A 19796-nucleotide genomic window follows, 5' to 3' on the forward strand; every position below is an offset into this window, starting at 1 on the left:
CTGAGAATGTTTCAGAGGGAGACCTTGAACTTTCCCTCCCTTCTGCACCTGTTAACTGTAATGACAACAGAAGGGGCCAAATTTGGGAAGACAGAAGTAAATCACTCAGTTTGCGTCGATCCTCCCAAATTCAAGAATTAAAAACATTGGCTTCAAAACAGAAGGGCGGTTCACGGAACCAATTCTTGAGTTTTAATTGCAATACGCCGAGCTGATTGTCTCAGTTCAGGCATCGTTTCAGAATTGATGAAGACCTTGGCAGTTCTCCCGGTTCCCTGGCCATAGTATGGAAAGATTTCTAGGTATCAAGTACGGTTAGTGGATTGCTAACAGATTCCAGTATTTCCCAGTGAGGCTTTTGGTTTTGCTTTGTCCATTTAAATTCATGTTTGCTGATTTTGCTGTGGCTTTTGACTTGCATTTTTCCTTTATTTTGTAACCATTTTTCTTCAATAAAAAAGGATTGTTTTTCACAGCCAAATGTGGTGGATAGTTATCTTAGGGCATCGTTCCCTGCTCTGGATTGCAACATATTTATACAACAAAATACTTTTTTTTAGAAAAGCACAATCTTTATACAAAGAGTCCTGTCATGATCATTTGTATATTAACAGCAGAAAAAATATACATTTTTCAGATAATCACAATAGATTAACAAATCAATCCTCAAAGACGGTTTGCTGAGAAGTAAGTCCCACTGTACTCAGTATGAACTATTCCCAGGCAACTGTGTGCGGTTACATCTTTAGAAACCAAATCCATCACAGATCTATCTTAAATTCTGATAATGGTGCAAAGTTTAGAGACCAAGTGAACTGGCCAAGACAAGTCAGAACGGTGGGTCAGTTGAAAAGGAGTGAGGTAGGAAAGAACAGAATAATTGTTCTTATGGCTCATGTTGTGCTGAATCGGGGGACGGCACAAATTTTGTAAGGACGGGGATGCATTGTCAAGGCAACTATAGGTTCTTGATTGAGTTTTTTCACTCCTTCCGGCAGGTGGAAAGTAAATGCCCTCAGTAAGTTGGTCAAGAAAATGAAAAGCTCAATCCTTGCCATCTGTTCACCCACACATGAACGAGCTCCTGTAGGGAAAATATGGAGAAAACACAAGTGAATATTCATCTTTTGCACCTAATACGGAATTCGTTTTGTTCCTGAGGGCTAATAAGTTCAGGTTCAACCTCTCTTCCAAAGTGAGCCATCAGTAACTCCCATTAAGAACATGGGAAAAGCCATAATGGGTCAAACCAATGATTTATATAGCCTGGCATCATCTTCACAGTAGACAAAGGTATATGGAGAAGCAAAAGCAAAAGATGAGTGAAATAGCACCCTCTCAAGGTGTTATAACCATTAGGCTTGTGCATTTCAGGTAAATCGTTATCCATTTCTGCTTGCTGGATATCCATTTTCCAGCACCTCCCAAAAATGGATGGCCTGCCAAATGAGCGTTTTCATTCAGCATCTGAAAAAAATGGTTCTTTTCAGCCCATGGGTGCAATGGGGAGCTTCCAAGGTTTCCCTTTCCCTTGGGATCCTTTCATATTTTTTTTTCCCTTCAAGGGAGCCTGGGTGTCAGCAACCCTATCCAGCCCATTATGGGAGCGAGGGGACTTCCCACAGACATCCCTTCCATAGCCTTCATTAAGATCTGGATTTTAAAAAGCAGAGTTATCACTCTAAAGTTTCTGGATCCTTTCCTTTCTATCTGTAGAGGAGACTGGGCTTACTGCTTCTTAAAGCAGTAAAGATGCTTAAAGATTGGGCTACTGTAATGCACCCTATGTGGGGCTGCCCTTGAAAACGGCTTGGAAATTCCAGATGGTCCAACGGGCGGCAGCCAGGTTGCTAACTGGTGCTCCTTACAGGGAGAGGTCAACCCTCCTGTTCAAGGAGCTCCACTGGCTGCCATTTATTTTCTGGACCCAATTCAAGGTGCAGGTTCTTACCTACAAAGCCCTGAACGGTTTGGGACCCACCTACAATTCAAGGTGCTGGTTTTGACCTACAAAACCCTTTACGGTTCTGGTCCAGCGTATCTGTCCGAACGTATCTCCCTCTATGTCCCACCCCAGAATTTGAGATCATCTGGGGAGGCCCTGCTCTCGACCCCACCACTATCACAAGTGAGGCTGGTGGGGACGAGGAGCAGGGCCTTCTCAGTGGTGGCCCCCCACCTGTGGAACTCATTCCTGGAGGAAATCAGGGCATCAACATCCCTCCTTGCCTTCAGGAGGAAGGTAAAGATGTGGCTATGGGACAGGCCTTTGGGCATCCTGACAATTAGATATGGAAACCAGATGGATAGGACCAACAATGTGCGGAAAGTAGAACCTAAACTATGAGTCTGTTCAACGCTGACCAGCAATGAGGTTTGTATTGCTTTTATTGTTTTAATTGCTTTTATGGGTTTTATGGCTGGTTTGCCGATAATAATGATTGTTTATGTTAATTGTTTCATTGCTATAATTGCTGCCGTTACTGATGTTATGTTTTTGTTGTCATGTAATGCGGGCATCGAATTGTGCCTTGCTTGTGTAAGCCGCCCTGAGTCGTCGTCCCCCCGGGAGTGAGAAGGGCGGGGTATAAGCGACCGTAATAAATAAATAAATAAATACCTATGTGATTGTATTTCTGTATATGAACCCACACGATCTCTTCGATCATCTGGAGAGGCCCTGCTCACGCTCCCACCTGCATCGCAAGCGCAATTCGTGGGGACGAGAGAGAGGGTCTTCTCGATAATGGCCCCTCGACTCTGGAACTCACTCCCTAAGGACATCAGGCATGCCCCAACTCGGGCAGTCTTCAGGAGGAGTTTGAAAACGTGGTTGTTCCAGTGTGCCTTCCCAGAACAATGAATCCTCAGCACTTTGTCCTCTAAAGCACTTTATATCGATTTAGGTCTGTTCGTATGTCTCCACTACACCCACTTCTTTGTCTTGTCCATGACCTGCACCATTTTAAATTTTTAATTACATTTGGCCCAGCCAAAGATTTTAAAGTGTTCTGTACTATTATCAATGCTTATGTTATTGTCTATGTGATTTATTTTAATTGCATGTATTATTGTTATTGCTTGTATTGTTGTATTGCGGGCTTGGCCTCATGTAAGCTGCACCGAGTCCTTTGGGGAGATGGTAGCGGGGTATAAATAAATTATTATTATTATTATTATTATTATTATTATTATTATTAAAGCTGTTCTACTCTAGAGAAGAGGCAGATGCATGCTTTCTTCTCTCCCAGCACCAACAACTTTCTAATACATTTTAAGGAGGACCAGGGAAGGAAGAGCGATCCATCATTGTTTGAGTCCACAGTGCTAGAATCATAGAATCATAGAGTTGGAAGAGACCTCATGAGCCCTCCAGTCCAACCCCCTTCCAAGAAGCAGGAATATTGCATTCAAAGCACCCCTGACAGATGGCCATCCGTTAATCAAAACTGCTCTCTGGGTGTAAGTGAACTTCAACTTCAAAACTCCAGATCAATGCCCACCAAACCCTTCCAGTCTTATGTTGTTCATGGGAGTTCTGTGTGCCAAGTTTGGTTGTAGAAATTCCAGCAATTACAACTCACAAATGACAAAATCGCTCCCCTCCCAACCTCACCAGTATTCAAATTTGGGTGTATTGGGTATTTGTGCCAAATTTGGTCCAGTGAATGAAAATTCATCCTGCATATCTGATATTTACATTACAATTCATAACAGTAGCAAAATTACAGTTATGAAGTAGCAACAAAAACAATTTTATGGTTAGGGGTCACCACAGCATTAGGAACTGTATTAAGGGGTTGCAGCATTAGGAAGGTTGAGAGCCACTTTTCTAGTTTCTCCAATACAACTCTGCAATTTGACCACAGAGTCTCACTGGAAGACCTAGAGATTTCTAGAGGGAAGACATTAATCAAAACTGCCAATAATCAAATATGCAAATTTTAACCCTCCAAATGCGGTGAATATTATCTTTTATTCTTACACAAGATTATCAGTCATAGACATTAGTATATTACCTGCTCCAAATGGCAAAAATGCGTCTCTTGTCACAAAATTGCCTTCCTGGTCCAAAAAATGGTAGGGATTGAATTTATTGGGAGTTTCCCAGTGATTAGGATCAAAGAGAACAGAGCGTAAATCTGGAGCAATAAAGGCCCCCTGCAAAGATTGGGAAAAAGAACAACAACAGCTGAAAAATCCATAAACACAATTTTCATTCTCAGGAAAAAAAAGTTGGTGTTGGGTAGAGGTAAAAGATGTTTGCCTGGAACAGCAAGACCATCCAAATGTAAGAGAGAATGAATCTCATCATGAAAAGGTAACTTCATGGTAAATGGATTGAAGATCAAATCTGAAGATAAGTTTAGCATGTGACAAAAGATGTCTGTTTGCCACAGCAAGTGATTATCCTCAACTGGGTTTCTTGCATTTACTGCTCTTTGTTTTATAATAGGTCACTTGCAGCTTAAATTGCAAGCGAAATCTGAGGAAATCCAGTTGTGGGAGGGAAAATGTGTTAATTCCTTGTTTCCTGAAAATAAGGCAATGTCTAATATTAAGTTTTGCTCCCAAAAATTTGCTAGGTCTTATCTTCAGGGGATGTCTTATTTTTCCATGAAGAAGAATTCACATTTTTTTGTTGAACAAAAAAAAAACATTTTTTATATACTGTACAGTAGTTGTCAGTCTATATCAGCGTTTCTCAATCTGGGGGTCGGGACTCGCAAGAGGGTATCAGAGGGGTCACAGTTTTTTCTGTTGGTCATAGAGGTTCTGTGAAATTTGGCCCAATTCTATTGTTGGTGGGGTTGAGAATGCTCTTTGATGGTAGGTGAACTATAAATCCCAACAACTACAACTCCCAAATGGCAAGGTCTATTTCCCCCAAACTCCACCAGTGTTCACATTTGGACATCTTGAGTATCCATATCAAGTTTGGTCCAGATCCATCACTGAGTCTACAGTGCTCTCTAGAAGTAGGTGAACTAGAACTCCAAAATTCAAGGTCAGTGCCCACCAAATCCTTCCAGTATTTTCTGATGGTCATGGGAGCTCTGTGTGCCAAGTTTGGTTCAATTTCATCATTGGTGGAGTTCAGAACGCTCTTTGATTGTAGGTGAACTATTAATTCCAGCAACTACAACTCCCAAATGACAAAATCAATGCCCCCCAGCCCCACCAGTGTTCAAAGTTGGGCGTATGGGGTATTTGTGCGAAATTTGGTCCAGTGAGTGAGAATACATCCTGCATATCAGATATTTGCATGACGATTCACAACAGTAGCAAAGTTAGAGTTCTGAAGTATCAACAAAAATAATGTTATGGTTGGGGATCACCACAACATGAGGAACTGTATTAAGGGGTCGCGGCATTAGGAAGGTTGAGAACCACTGGTCTATATAAATAAAAATGTAATGTTAGTTTGTGGGATTAACATAACTCAAAAACCATTGGACGAATTGACACCAAATTTGGACACAATACATCTGTCAGGCCAACAAGTGACCATCACTCATGAAAACACTGAAAAACACAGTGGAAGGGACTTAAAAGCCAAAGAAGAAAAAGACACTACAGTGCATGTGCAAAAGTGACTCTCCCTGGCAAACAACACACACAATAGCATACCTACACTCCCTACAGCTCCCAGCATCCCTTAGACCAGGCCCTTTAGGAGAGGAGGATGATCCAAATGTGCTGCTTCTAAGATGCAAGCTTTCTTCTCCTTGGATTTCTTTGAGAGCATCCCAATCACTGCATATTTCCAATTTCCTATTCCTGGACTCAGGCATGTAGCCGGGGGGGGGGGGGCTTGGGGGGCTTCAGCCCCCCCCCCTGAAATTTTCATGGTGGTCTGTGAAAAGGCCTTACTGGTACATTATTTAAACTGTTATGTTTATTCATATCATGATCTGATCACCATGCTCAATATATCCCATATGCATGGGGGGTATTGGGGTAACGATACAAAAGGTTTGCTAGGGTAGACCCTCTTTCACTCAGACTCAGCCCCCCCCCCGAAACAAACTCACCCCCCCCCCAATCATATCAGCCTTCCATACCTTGGGAATGAAAAAACCACGCATCTTCACATCCTTTGCACATTGTCTTGGGATCCCAAATAGTAAGACGAATTTGGTACGCAGGATCTCATGGATCACAGCATGGGTGAAGGGCATCTTCTTCCGTTCTTGATAGCTGATTGATTGAGTGGGATTCAAAACAGTATCTATCTCCTTCTGGATTTTTTCTGGGGAAAGGAAGTTTGTTCAAAATGGTGAATGTCTTCCTAACATCTTGTTGTTCATTCGTTCAGTCCTCTCCGACACTTTGTGACCTCATGGACCAGCCCACGCCAGAGCTCCCTGTCGGCCGTCACCACCACCAGCTCCTTCAAGATCAGTCCAGTCACTTCAAGGATGCCATCCATCCATCTTGCCCTTGGTCGGCCCCTCTTCCTTTTACCTTCTACTTTCCCCAGCATCCTAACATCTTAGCTGAGGCTTTTATTGCTCAATGGCTATCCTCCATACATGGAATTTTACCAGTGTTCTAGATGATTACAAGAAGCTTACAAGCATATAATCAGCTCTCCTTGTTTTAGCCTTTAATTATGCTAAAACATAATTAAGCAAACAATGACACTCACTGAAGGGAAATGATTCCACATAATTATTCCACATACTACTAGCTGTACTTCCAAAGATCACCCCCTTGTCTTAAAGCTCCTGAAGATGAACGAGCATGAAAACATGAGATCAACTTCCGAGATATGATATAAGTTACCTGCTATCAAACTAAATAGGAATGATAACCAAATATCAATCAATCTTGCTCTTGTTCTTCCCTGTGAGGCTTAATACAGGTCCTTGTTCACACTGCCACAATTTGTCTCACCTTGAATGTCTGGATAAGTCACCATGAGAAGCAGGGACCATTGCAGAGAAGTAGCAGTTGTATCAGTCCCTGCGATAAAGAGGTCAAAAATACATTGGACCAGGTTGTCTTCATTATAGGTAGAGGTGGGGTCATCCTTGCTCTGTTATCAACAATAAGAAAGGAGAAAGATATTTTAGAGGCAGTTCTGACATTAATGTTGTGGTACAGACATCACCAACCTGCTCTCTCCAAATGTATTGCATTAAAACTCACGTGATCTCCATTCAATGTGCTAAAGATAATGACACCTGAAGTCCAATTTGAAGAAAGTTGATTTAGGCTACATTGGCCATATATAAAGAAATCTGGAGGATGCAAAGCTTTGGAAGGCTAATATAAATAGGGGGATGTAATGCCGTACCATCTATTCTATTTTACAGGGATAGTCCCAATGATCTTCTGTTGACCTATTTTTCCAGAAGCTGTTAAAATATTCCAGTTTCTTTCTCTTCCTCCTACTTTTTCCCTTTGTCCTCAGCTTGAACTGAGTTCAAAACCCATTTGAGCTCAATTTCTAGTAGGCTTAGGCAAAAGCAAGCTTGTTAAAGCCTCCCCTAGCTTTCTGTTCTGTGCCATTTATAGTTTTTGTTATCATGATCCACTTTGACTAAGCATGTCCTGGTTTTCATTTCTGGAATGTTGAAGAGCATGTAATACTCTTTGTCCTTAGAGAACAGGAAGGAGAAAACTGTAGCTCTCCTGATGCCATTAGATACGAACTCCAAATAGCTCTGGTTAACATGATACTGATGACTACATCACACACAATTAAATAAGCATTTCTAGATACTATCAATGGTATCCTTCACACTACACAAGCTTCAAATGTGGGGCAGAGGTAGCTTGTCATTTCTAAAGGATAGGTTTTTCCCACGATTCCTGAGTCGATTGACAAGTGACTTATTCCTCAATTCTCCGTGGCATAGAGATGTGTAAAAACACCCAATCTGACACGTGATGGGAAATCCCCCCTCCCCCGCCCGTTTGTTAATAAAACAATAACATCGTGAGGAAGTATAGCAAACAAGGTATTCAAAACATGCAGGAGAAAATAGCAAGCATGTAAATCCTGCGCTTCGCTTCCTATCTGTAACCTTAGCAAGCTCCCTCTTTCCGCTCCCTCTTCCTCTGTTGGGTCATAAAAATCCTTTTGAACTCTTGCCTGAAACGCCTGAGAGATTTAAGATAGCTAAAGAGAGAGATTTAAGATAGCTAAAGGTTCATTTCTCCCCTCCCTCCTGTAAGAGCACAAGAGTAAACCCTCTGTATATGTTGTTATTTTTTTGGGCTGTAAGTTGAACTCCCAAGATACAATGAGAGAAGTTTTTAAAAAGAAAGAAAATGGGGGTGGGACAGTGGGTGAAACGAGTCTTTTCTGTGTGGTGGCAAATCAAAGAGAGAAGTGTAATAAGAAATTCAATGTGCAGATTTGATAAATGTGAATTTAATATGATGTGTGGGAATGAATGGAAGAATGGAAGGATGTATGGAGCTAATAATTTTGGAGACACCCGTATAATATTAAGGCCTACAATGACTAACTACCTGCTTGCTGGACTGTAATTAAAAGTTGCTAATAAAAACTGAAAAGTAAACTCTGATAAGAATTGGGACAATGATAACAGAAATGTTTACAATGTTAAGAAGGAAGTCAACATAAGATAAACACCAATCAAGAGGATCAACATCTGGCCAGGAAACTGAGATGGATCCAGGATGGAAGACGTCTATCATTAATTTACAACTTTGGGACTACATCAGCAGAATATTCCTATAAAAGAGTCAGTCTAATAATGCTCAAAGTGTGGCAGACCTGAGGAGTCTGTTCCACCCGCTATGCTCTGCGAGATGGTGTACCTATGGAGAGTGGCAGATTTGCACGGGAGCAGTCTGGTCACTTTGGGGCTTTTTTCTCAAGGGAAGAGGAAGAAGTGCACTTTTGGAGTCTTAGATTTTGTGCAGGGAGTCAGGTTCTGCTGCATGGAAAACAGAGATCTCGTCCTTGGCATTGTGCTTAGGGAAAAAGTTTTGGCATTTTGACATTTTGAAGTTTTGGTGTTATGGAACTATGCATTGACAGGCTGCAAGAAAGCAGGGTCTGGCCTAACAGGTGCTTCTCCAAGGAGGTAGAATATTTGGGTGCATGAGGATGAATGAATGTACATATGTGTGAGTGCTGAGTGAAATTGTAACTCCCCTTTGTTTGTTTGTTAGCCATGTGATTGTAAATCCAATGTAGTTTCATAGAATCTGTATGCCCAATGTCTTTCTTTGTCGAAATGTTTTTCTGTAATCTGATAAACCCTCTCACACTGGACATTGCAATAAAAAGAACCTATGCTTTAAAGTTATTGAAAAGTCATTCATGACAAATTGCTGTCAGAAGTGGGATATTCTTTTCAAGTGTGGGAAAGTTATTCATAACAGAAGGATTAGGTATGGTGGAAATTAGAAAATCTTCCAATAAATTTCAAAATAGATTATGTTGAAGCTTTATGGAAAACCTGTTCTCCCAAACACTTGACCTGTTCTGTGAGATTGTGTCCTGAGAGCTGTAGTTCACAGTGATTGGGAGATCCATAGTTTTTCCATCCCTGCCACAGCTGATATATTATGATAGCAGAAAATCAGCACATTTGTTTAATCACATGAATGATTCCAATAATTATTTGGCTGTGTAGTGTTCTCATGCAAAGCAGAATAGCAGACCCTTACTTTATCCATTTGAAGCAGATAGTAATCAATGATATCTTGAGGCTCGTGCTGGTTCTGTTGCACCTTATGTCTTTCCACCTCCTTCCTTGCATATGAAAGAATAACATTCATGGAGGATATGGCCTTCTTGTGAGGCCCTGGAAGATATTTCATGACACCTGGGAAAATTTCACAGAGCTGGAGGAAGCAAAGCAAATCGTCAATGCAACAAAGAGGTTCTATTAGCATGCTGAATGCCTGGTGTTATGTGTAATAGGGATGGAATGGAAAGCTGTCAATTTCCTAAATGGGGACATGTTTGGCATTCCCAACAACCCCAGAAACCTGTATCAAAAGTTACTGCAAATTGTGGAAACTTCTTTGTTGTTGTTCTCTTTGCAACATAAACTTCACATTGTTTGAGAATAGTGCAAGGATTTGAGAAACTGTGCAACTTTTCAATACAAATCAATACAGTCATTTTACTACAACAGAAAACTGTAGCTTCTTGGGGGGAAAGCCCTTCTTCATTCACTGTTTTTTGCTATGTACATGGGGAAAGTGAACAAAATCCAATGCTAAATTGCATGCTATAGCTCATATACAAACAAAATAATGAAGAGTTTGACACTGTGGGTGCATTTTTTTTGTTATGCAGTAGGAAAAGAAACTTGAACCAACCTAAACTTGCAGTTTACGTTGGTTTGTGGGTATGTACATTGTAGAATTAAGTAGTTTGACACTACTTTAACTGCTCTGAAGAGTCAGCTGGGGATGATGAGTTTCAAAGTGAGGAGTCTGTGAGTGATTGGAGGGAATTGTAGGCAGATGAGGCTGTTGTTTTAGATTCTTCAGCTCATTCCCATGCAAAAGGGGAAAATGAAAGTACCAGTTTCCTAGAGAAACTGCCTTGGGTCAATGGGGAGGTTTCAAGGGAACTTACATTAGACCTGAAAACACAGGGTTTGAAAACACAGGGTGTTAAAAGTTGGCAAACGAAATTTTCCCGGAGGCTCAGAAAGAAAGCTGAGAGGAGATCCAGGTGTGTGAAGCATGATGTCATGGGTGGTTTGGAGGGCATACATTAGTGGGTTCTTTTCAGGCCTTTCAGAGGAGACAACGTTGCTAAAGGAGATTGTTCCCCTGTTTCTGCTCTCAAGTTCTTGGTTCAAGTATTCTGAAATTTCCTGTTCTTGTTTTATGCTGTGTTTCCTTGGAGAGTTTACCTTGGAAAGGTTCCTGTTAATGGATTTATGTTTGGAGTACTGTTGCGGATTTTGGTTCCCTTGGCTTTATGTTCTTTGTCATTTTTGTATTGCTGCTATTTTTTATTTTCTATTCTAATGACCCTTTTGAGATTGCCCCTTTTCCCCCTTTTTAACTACTTTCTTTAATAAACATTTTTAGATCGAATTACTGAACTCTGGTGTGATGCTGGGTGAAAGGGTGTTCAAGTGCTAGAGTGCAACACTTACATAAGTAAGGATTACAAAATTAATGTCATGCTAAAATTTCAAATTGGATAATAATTTAATTTATGAGTTGTAATAAGCACTTCTGCTCATCACAATTCCTATAAGAAAGTGAAATAAACTAGATTTTTGTTTTTTTAATCTATTTAATATTTTTAAATCCAATTTTACAATCATATTTAAAATCCAAAACCATTGCAGAATCATTTCACTTGGCTGCCCGATGAAAGGAAGTTCAGCAGGGGTGCAGCCTACCTGACTTCCCTAGGAAAGGAGTTTCCGACTGAAGTGTTAAACAGAAAGTACTATATTGTACATTCAGCTATCTAGTCTTTCAGGGTAGTGAGACATGCAAATAGTCTTAAGTATTAGACTGGCTCACATATGGGCTTTCAAATGTCGCAACCTCAATCTGTTTAGGGCCTTGTAGGTCAAAACAAAAGGAAACAAATTGGAAACCAGTGTGTTGTGTTTATGGCCTTAAAATAGAATGCCAGACAACAAATTTGGTTACTGTATTTAGCACTAGCAGTAGCTTCTGAACACAAATGAAAGGAAGCCCCTCATACAACAGTAGTCTAATCAGAAGATGTGTTCTGGTACAGCTGTACCAGGAACTCCAATTCTGTTTGCTTTGCATTGAATATTTGTTTGCAGTCCTAAGTTTCAGGGACTCTGCAGATACATAGCTTCTTTTGGCTGCAGTCATAGGGCAAGCCACCTGCCCATCATCATTGAGTTTGGTCCCGCCCCTTGCTCAGGGAAATTGGGGAAGGGAGCCATTTTTAGTTAGTCTCAGCAAGGAAAGCTATGTACAGGATGTGTGTAAACTTCCCCTGTACAAAAGCTTCAACCTTTAAGAACTCCAGGGAAGCATCCCCACAGCTTTAAGAAATTCCAGGAAAACAGCCCTAAAGACTAAAGAACTCCAGCTGGAGAACATCTACTGCCTTGCTGGTAGGTCCACTCGGCGTTTGAGACGCAGATCGACCCGGTAGCGGAGCCCACATCAGTAAGGGTTAGATTACAGTCAGCCTGGGAGAAGTTAAAAAGGAGGTTTTCCTTTAAAGAAGAAGTTATTGGACAGTAGCCTGTCCTTCGTGGGTAAGATTAGGAATTCACCAGTTGCCTAAAAGCTTGGAATCGTTTGCTTAACTTTACTGAAGAAAGGAGAAGTTTCTGTTTGATTATTCACTAATAAAAGACTTTGTTGTACTTCTCAAGCCATCTAAAGACTGTTTGTGGTGGAAACCTCTGATAACTTCTCTTTAGGCCCCCTGGCTTCCCGTTGGGCAAAGGTTACACGTCCTGTTTTAAAGACAATTATTTACAGGCCCAGTGCGTGACAGAATAAGATGATTAAGACATGATGATGATGATGGGATGAGGAAGCAAATTCAATGAAATGTGAACTTTGGTCACAATCTGGGACAGGGATGGGCTGTTGTGGGACTGCATCTCTCCTCACTACCACCCATGACGGCAAAGGCTAATGGGAGCTGCAACTGAACAACATCTGGAGGGATGCATTTACTTCATTCTCATTGACAGACAGACAGACATCTGGTACCTCTACCTGATTTAGACATAATAAACAAAGTTAAGCACTCACCCCATGAAAGAAGCTGCCTCCAAATTCTAAACTAATCCGAATAGCTTCAATCAGTTCCAAAAAGTCTTTGTCTTCAACGGAAAACTGGGATCCGAAAGCCACAGAACATATCATATTGCAGACACAGTTTGTAACGGGTAGTAAAGGTGAAAACGGCTGCCCTGTAAATGAAATTAGTTGTCATAATATTAATTAATTAATTGCCCTTAATAATAAAAGGAAGGTACCAAGTTTGAACTAGAGTAAGTAAAGTAAAATGCAAGATTTTTATCTTTAAAATGTTAAAAAGCACTTCTTTTGCAGGGCCGGGCTTTAGCACAGTAGGTTAAACTACCAGCTGCAGAAAATCTTGCCAATTGAAAGGTCAACAGTTCAAGCCCAGGTTGAGATAAGCTTCTCCCGTCAGCCCTGCTTCTGCTCAACTAGCAGTTCGAAAACAGCAATGTGAGTAGATAAATAGGTACTGCTTTGGCAGGGAGGTAATAATGGGTTCTCATGTGGACACGCCGACAATTTGATCAGGAGAACGTCTACGGACAACAAAGCACCACGGCATAGAAGATGAGCAACAGCACCTCCCCATGGTTGGAGTTGAACACAGCCCCAGATGCCAGAGATAGAAAATAATGGGAAATCTTTACATCTCAGGCATGTAGCCGGGGGGGGGGGGGGCTCGGGGGGCTTCAGCCCCCCCCCCCCGAAATTCTCATGGTGGTTCGCGAAAAGGCCTTACTGGTGCATTATTTAAACTGTTATGTTTATTCATATCATGATCTGATCACCATACTCAATATATCCCATATGCATGGGGGTATTGGGGTAACGATACAAAAGATTTGCTAGGCTAGACCCTCTTTCACTCAGACTCAACCCCCCCCCCCGCCGAAACTCAGCCCCCCCCGAACCCCCCCTGAAAAAAATTCAGCCCCCCCCCAAAAAAACGAAATCCTGGCTACGGGCCTGTTACATCTGTTTATCTATCTTTGTTAATTGAATGTTTGCTGTATATGTGTACTGTAATCCACCCTGTGTGTCCCCAGGGAGATAGGGAGGAATAGAAATAAAGTATATATAAAGTATATGTAAAAATTTCATGGCATATATTACATCAGTTAGATTGTGGCTATGGAAAAACACACATGCGCGCACGCACACACACACACACCGTGGCCAGAACCGAGCACAAACCTCTAAGATGCTGAAGATGGGAAAAACCTATATATACCTCTATCTATATACAATTGTCTGACTTGTCAGTGTATAAATGGTAGTGAATGTTTGCCACATATGTATGTTCTGTGATCCGCCCTGAGTCCCCTTCAGGGTGAAAAGGGCGGAATATAAATACTGTAAATAAATAGATACGGGTGCTATATGAGAAACACATGTGGCCGGGAGAGCTTTTGCACAATTAAAACATGTGCATCAGTTGCGCCCATACCTTGGGAAGCCTGATCTGCCACAGTGGTTCACGCTCTTGTTACATCCTGAATAGATTACTGCAACGCACTCTACGTGGGGTTGCCCTTGAAGACTGTTCTGAAACTTCAACTGGTCCAGCGAGCAGCAGCCAGATTGCTCACCAGAGTGCCCTACAGGGAGCACAACACCCCCCTGTTGTGTCAGCTCCACTGGCTGCCGGTTCAGTTCCAAGCACAATTCAAGGTGCTGGTTTTGACCTACAAAACCCTACACGGTTCCGGTCCAGCGTATCTGTCTGAACGCATCTCCCTCTACGTCCCACTTCGGAGTTTGAGATTATCTGGGGAGGCCCTGCTCTCGACCCCACCGCTATCACAAGTGAGGTTGGTGGGGACGAGGAGCAGAGCCTTCTCAGTGGTGGCCCCTCACCTATGGAACTCACTCCCGGGGGAAATTAGGGCATCACCATCCCTCCTCTCCTTCAGGAGGAAATTAAAAACATGGTTGTGGGACCAGGCCTTCAGGCAATCTGACAACTAGATAAAGATAATTAGCTGACTAGGACTGACAGGACTGACAAAGTGGAATTAGAATTTGGACTATGAGATGGCGAACGCGGAGTGTTAATTAGGTGAAATCGGTTTTATTGGTTTTTATTGGTTTTATTGTTGCAGTGCAGAAACTGATTGTTAATTGTACTGTTAATTGTTTAATTGCTGCTATATTGTTTTTATTCTACTGTTATGTTGATGCCGGCATCGAATTGTGCCTTTGTAAGCCGCCCTGAGTCCCCCTCTGGGGTGAGAAGGGCGGGGTAGAAGTAACCGAAATAAATAAGAAGAGGATTAATTTAGGCATTCAATTAATAAGAAAAAAATAGGACAAAAATAGTTCTTCTAACTGAGATACCTTATAGCATCATCTGCTAGTAGTACGAACCTTTTGTCTTTGCAAAACACTCTATAAGTCGGCGAGCTTCATCTTCAACTTGCTGCTCCATGCCTTTCTTCCCCAGTCCCAGCTTCCGCATCGTAACTACTCCAAACCGTCTCTGCTGCTTCCAAGTGTGACCATTTGAAAATACAATCCCTGGGATCAGCAAGAATCAATGGGAAAGCATTGTTCAATATCACTAATATTGTTTTTAAAAGGCCACAAGCTAACAAATCAATATACATTAAATGCAACAGATAAAAAAGATGACAATATATTACACACACACACACTTGATCTTAGCCAAAAGGCCAAGAAGGGACAATATATTATGTATGTACCTTCAAAACAAGATATAATGAAATGAAACAGAAATCGTTGGCTGTGGCTAGAGGTGAAAAACATATATAACCACCCTATATCATGGAGAAGGCTCCAAATAACTGGAACATGTGAGAAGCCCCACTATATCTTCTTTTCTTGAAGCCCCTCAATGATTTTACTCAAAACCACAAAAACTCCTTAATCCACACAACATACCTCTTTTTTTAACTACACTTTGAAGGAAGGGTGATACTGGACGCTCAGCAAAGTCTTCTAAATGGTCAATCATCCCTTCTTTCACTGCTTCGTATCCGGACAGCACCACGGCAGGATAATTCCCAACCCATATCATGTAAACGTCTCCATATTGCTTTGCCATCTGCCATTCGGATCAAAGGGGAGAAGAGAAATGTCATAATCAGGCAATCCAAACTATTTCAAGTTGCTATGCAAACTTTAGCATCTTTCCCAATTCTGGCTCTTTTAATTTATATTCTCTGTCCATTCCCTTTCTTATTAGTCTTTTCATTCACCGGATCCTAATTCCTTTCTTCGCCCTGGAACAGTCTGTTTTCCAACTTTCCTTCTGAAGACTCTTCCATCTTTTATCTTATTCTGCCATTATCTAAGGCCCCTTCCACACTGGCATATAAAATCCAGATTATCTGCTTTGAACTGGATTACATGGCAGTGTAGACATATAATCCAAAAAAGATAATTTGGATTATTTGCTTGGATAATTGTGATTATATGGCAGTGTAGAAGGGATCTAAGACTACAGAAGTGGACCCAATGACTGACAGCTTCTGAAATGGCAGGGAGAAGGTTTGAGGAAAAGAGACAAAAGAGAGATCCTGAGACTTGAAAAGCACGGCCTTTATTCTCAGTTGGCACCAACCAGATATGGACCCTCCTGGTAAGCCAGGAAAGAAGGGTACAGAACAAAGGAAAGGCTTGGTTTATATACCTTTTGAAATAATTATGCATGCATCACAATGTGCATCACAAAATTCTACGTTTACATTGACTTCAATAGCATATTTTCAAACTCAACACCTTGTCAATCTTCATTAGTGTTCTATCTAAAGAGTGGGTATTAATGAACACCAGCGCCAGAATGTCTACCGGACCTGATAGCGAGTGTCTCCATCCATCCTGAAGCCTCTTAATGGACACTTCATTAGTCAAGCCTATGATAAGGTGCCTGGTACCGCACCTTATCAGCCTCTTGAAATGCCAGCCTCAAGACATTCCTTTCCTAGATGCTGGCTGTAGTGAAATCTACCTTTAAGGCGACCAGGCCAAAGCCTGAATATCAGTAGCTGTCATCTTGGAAGACAGGCAGAAGCAGGAGGAGGAGTCAAGCCGACTCCTGATTGGGTAGAGCAATTAGGGGAGGAGTCGGTTGAGAGAGGGAAAGAGGCTGTCAGTTTTTGACAGGAGGAGGGAAGTGTCTTGACATCAGACACAGAAGGATAGGATTTTTAGGAGAGGAAGCTAGATAGAGTTCTGACAGGGAAGAAGAGTTTTTAAAGTGAGCCTTAAGGTTAGAGAATAAGGTTGAGGCAAAGGCTAGGGTTTTACTGTGTTGAGAGGACCAGTAAAAGAGAGTTTTGTCTTATTAAACTTAAGAGAAGTTTAAAATATCTTATTGCCCTGTGTGTGAGTGAGACAGACAGGAGTCTGTTCTCTAAGAGATACTGTTTCTAAGAATAGAACAGTGTGTTTAAGGAAACTCACAGTTTTAAAAGCTTTATGGTCAATAGAACTAACTGTTTAATCCAACCAAGTCTCTACAACTGAATTACGCTTCTGTACCGCTCATTCTATGAGTAGATGTTTGTTTAAAGCTCAATAAACTTTCTTTCTAGTTCACTTTTAACTGGTGTCAGCTTCACTCTGTCAAGCACTTTTAAAGTCCAGTCAGCCAGTTAAGAAACAGTAGAAGAACCCAGGGCAAACACACCTTACCTACAACACATTCACACCTTTGGTTCCTCAGACCAATAAAGCTGAGGTGGTGGCGTCTAATACTACCAATAACATCGGTCATTTATAATACTTTATCATCCCTAGCTTTGGTTACAGCGGTGGGATTGTTTGACCACCCTGCCCAAGCTGTGTGGCGCTTTAATTTTACTATACTGGTGGCAGCGGTGGGATTCTTTCTTCCCCCCTGCCCCAGATATCTCTTTAATTTTACTATACTGGCATTTCTAATTTTGCAGCTTTTAAGAAGTCAAGTGAAATGGCCATGCATACATACATGTCTCTCATATATTTTCTAACTCCTATTTCTAATATGGTTACATCAAATATATATATTCCAATATGTGTATTATGTATTTTCATCAAGCCTTCATCACTTCAAGTGAGTAACTGCCCAAATTTTTCAATTAGGGGCCTTTCCACACAGCCATATAACCCAGAATATAAAGGCAGAAAATGCCACAATATCTGCTTTGAACTGGTTTATCTGAGTCCACAGTGCCATATATTCCAGTTCAAAGCAGAAAATATGGGATTTTATTCAACTGTGTGTAAGGAGCCTAGAAATGAAAGTCTTCACTAAGTTTTGCAACAAAATACAAATCATAATAACCCAATATTATTGTTGGTAATGATAAAGTCATAATGAAAATACATAATACACATATTAGAAAATATATTTGATGTAACCATATTAGAAATAAGAGTAAGAAAATATATGAAATCACAAAGAGAAATGTATGCATGACCTTCACTTCACTTGGCTTCTTAAAAGCTGCAAAAATTAGACGCCTGGCATATTTCAAGAGGTTCCATTTTGGTACCAGGCACCTTATCGTAAGATTAATGAGCTGGCCATCAAGAGGCTTCAGGAAGAAGTTATCTCAAGATGGATGGAAGCTCTTGCTATCGGGTCTAGCAGACATTCTGGCGATGGTCCTTATTAGGATGCTCAAAATGAAGATAAGGATGCTCAAAATGAAGATTGACATATGCCATTGAAGTCAATGTAAAAGTAGAATTTTGTGACGCACATTGTGGTGCCTGTATGATGCATGCATATTATTTTAAAGAGTATATAAACCAAGCCTTTTCTTTGTTCTGTACCCTATTTTCCTGGCTTACCAGGAGGATCCATATCCGGTTGGCGCCAACCAAGAATAAAGCCGTGCTTTTCTGATCTCAGGATCTCTCTTTGTCTCTTTTCCTCAAACCTTCTCCCAGCCATTTCAGTAACACAGTATCACTACTGTATAACTTAAATGCTCACTTTAATTCCACAAAACAGTTGTAGCGGTGGCAAAGAAACTTCTGGTTGCAATTTTAAAGATGAGGAAAAGAAGGGGACAAGGACCATCATGCTTGGCTGAAAGTACACCTGGAAGAGGTTGTTTCCTGCAAAACTTCTGACCAGCTCTTAAGAAAGCAAAGGTTGGGTTTAAGTGTTTGCTTGGTTATCACTGTAGGAGTCAGGATGATCAAAATCCTTTAATTACTTCTCCTAGAACCCTTTGAATTCATCCAAGAAACCTCTCCATCCCTCACAAAATAAGGTGAAATTACAATGCTAAGATATATAGCATTTGTTTTAACAGCTGTTAGAACTGTTGGATATTCTGCTGGGAGAAAAATAAATCAGTCTATTATTTTAGACTGGGGCAAATCAGGGAGAGGAAGTCCCCTTCTACACTGCCATATAATATGTGTATTTGTAATGCTTTTGTTTTGTTTGTGTGTTTTAATTATTCTGTAACCCATCTGAAGCCATAAGGAGAGGCAGGTAAGAAATAAAATTATTATTATTATTATTATTATTATTATTATTATTATTATTATATCCAGATTATCCACTTTGAACTGGTTTATATGGCAGTGTAGACTCATTTAATCCAGTTCAAAACCGAGAATGTGGATTATCTGCTTTGATAATCTGGATTATATGGCAGTATAGAAGGGGCAGAAGTACTCTAGCTGGGAAACAAAACTGAACACTAGATGGCATACTATTACTTTCACTAGACACTAGTAGCACCTATAGAATAGATGAAATGAATAGGACTGACCAATAAGCAGGCTTACTCAGAACATTGCAATTCTCTTGAGTAAGTAAGTAAGTAAATAATAGGCACACTCCAAAATTTTAAAAAAGTGGAGGAGAGACAAAGTTGACCTATAGTAATAGTTCTGGTAGCTATTCTATTTTGCAATACCATTGTGTAACCTGTAATTAATTTTACAATTATGTTACATTTCCTCTTAGTGCTGGTAATGTTTATAGAGCAAGAGCAAGAATAGTTCGACCTGCAGGGCACAAGTGGCTCAGAGGCCTACATTTGTGGCTCTATCAATCTCCTAAAGCTCCCCAGATCTCTCTCTCTCTCTCTGAAGCACCAGATGGAATAGTGATT

At 40.9% G+C, this 19796-nt stretch overlaps 1 protein-coding gene across 1 annotated transcript in view; it reads right to left on the minus strand.

The window, feature by feature from the left end:
* Window positions 1-577: 577 nt before the first annotated feature.
* Window positions 578-19796, minus strand: part of LOC132769795 (cytochrome P450 2J5-like) — a 30228-nt gene continuing 11009 nt past the window's right edge. Inside the window, exons 2-9 of the mRNA XM_067466097.1 lie at window positions 15616-15778; window positions 15082-15231; window positions 12721-12881; window positions 9658-9834; window positions 6901-7042; window positions 6066-6253; window positions 4020-4161; window positions 578-1084 (exon numbers count right to left, since the gene is read on the minus strand). Coding sequence (XP_067322198.1) covers window positions 894-1084; window positions 4020-4161; window positions 6066-6253; window positions 6901-7042; window positions 9658-9834; window positions 12721-12881; window positions 15082-15231; window positions 15616-15778 — 1314 coding nt within the window. The 3' untranslated portion in view covers window positions 578-893. The remainder of the gene's footprint in view (window positions 1085-4019; window positions 4162-6065; window positions 6254-6900; window positions 7043-9657; window positions 9835-12720; window positions 12882-15081; window positions 15232-15615; window positions 15779-19796) is intronic.

This window comes from Anolis sagrei, chromosome 3 (assembly GCF_037176765.1).
Source record: "Anolis sagrei isolate rAnoSag1 chromosome 3, rAnoSag1.mat, whole genome shotgun sequence".
Taxonomy (NCBI): domain Eukaryota; kingdom Metazoa; phylum Chordata; class Lepidosauria; order Squamata; family Dactyloidae; genus Anolis; species Anolis sagrei.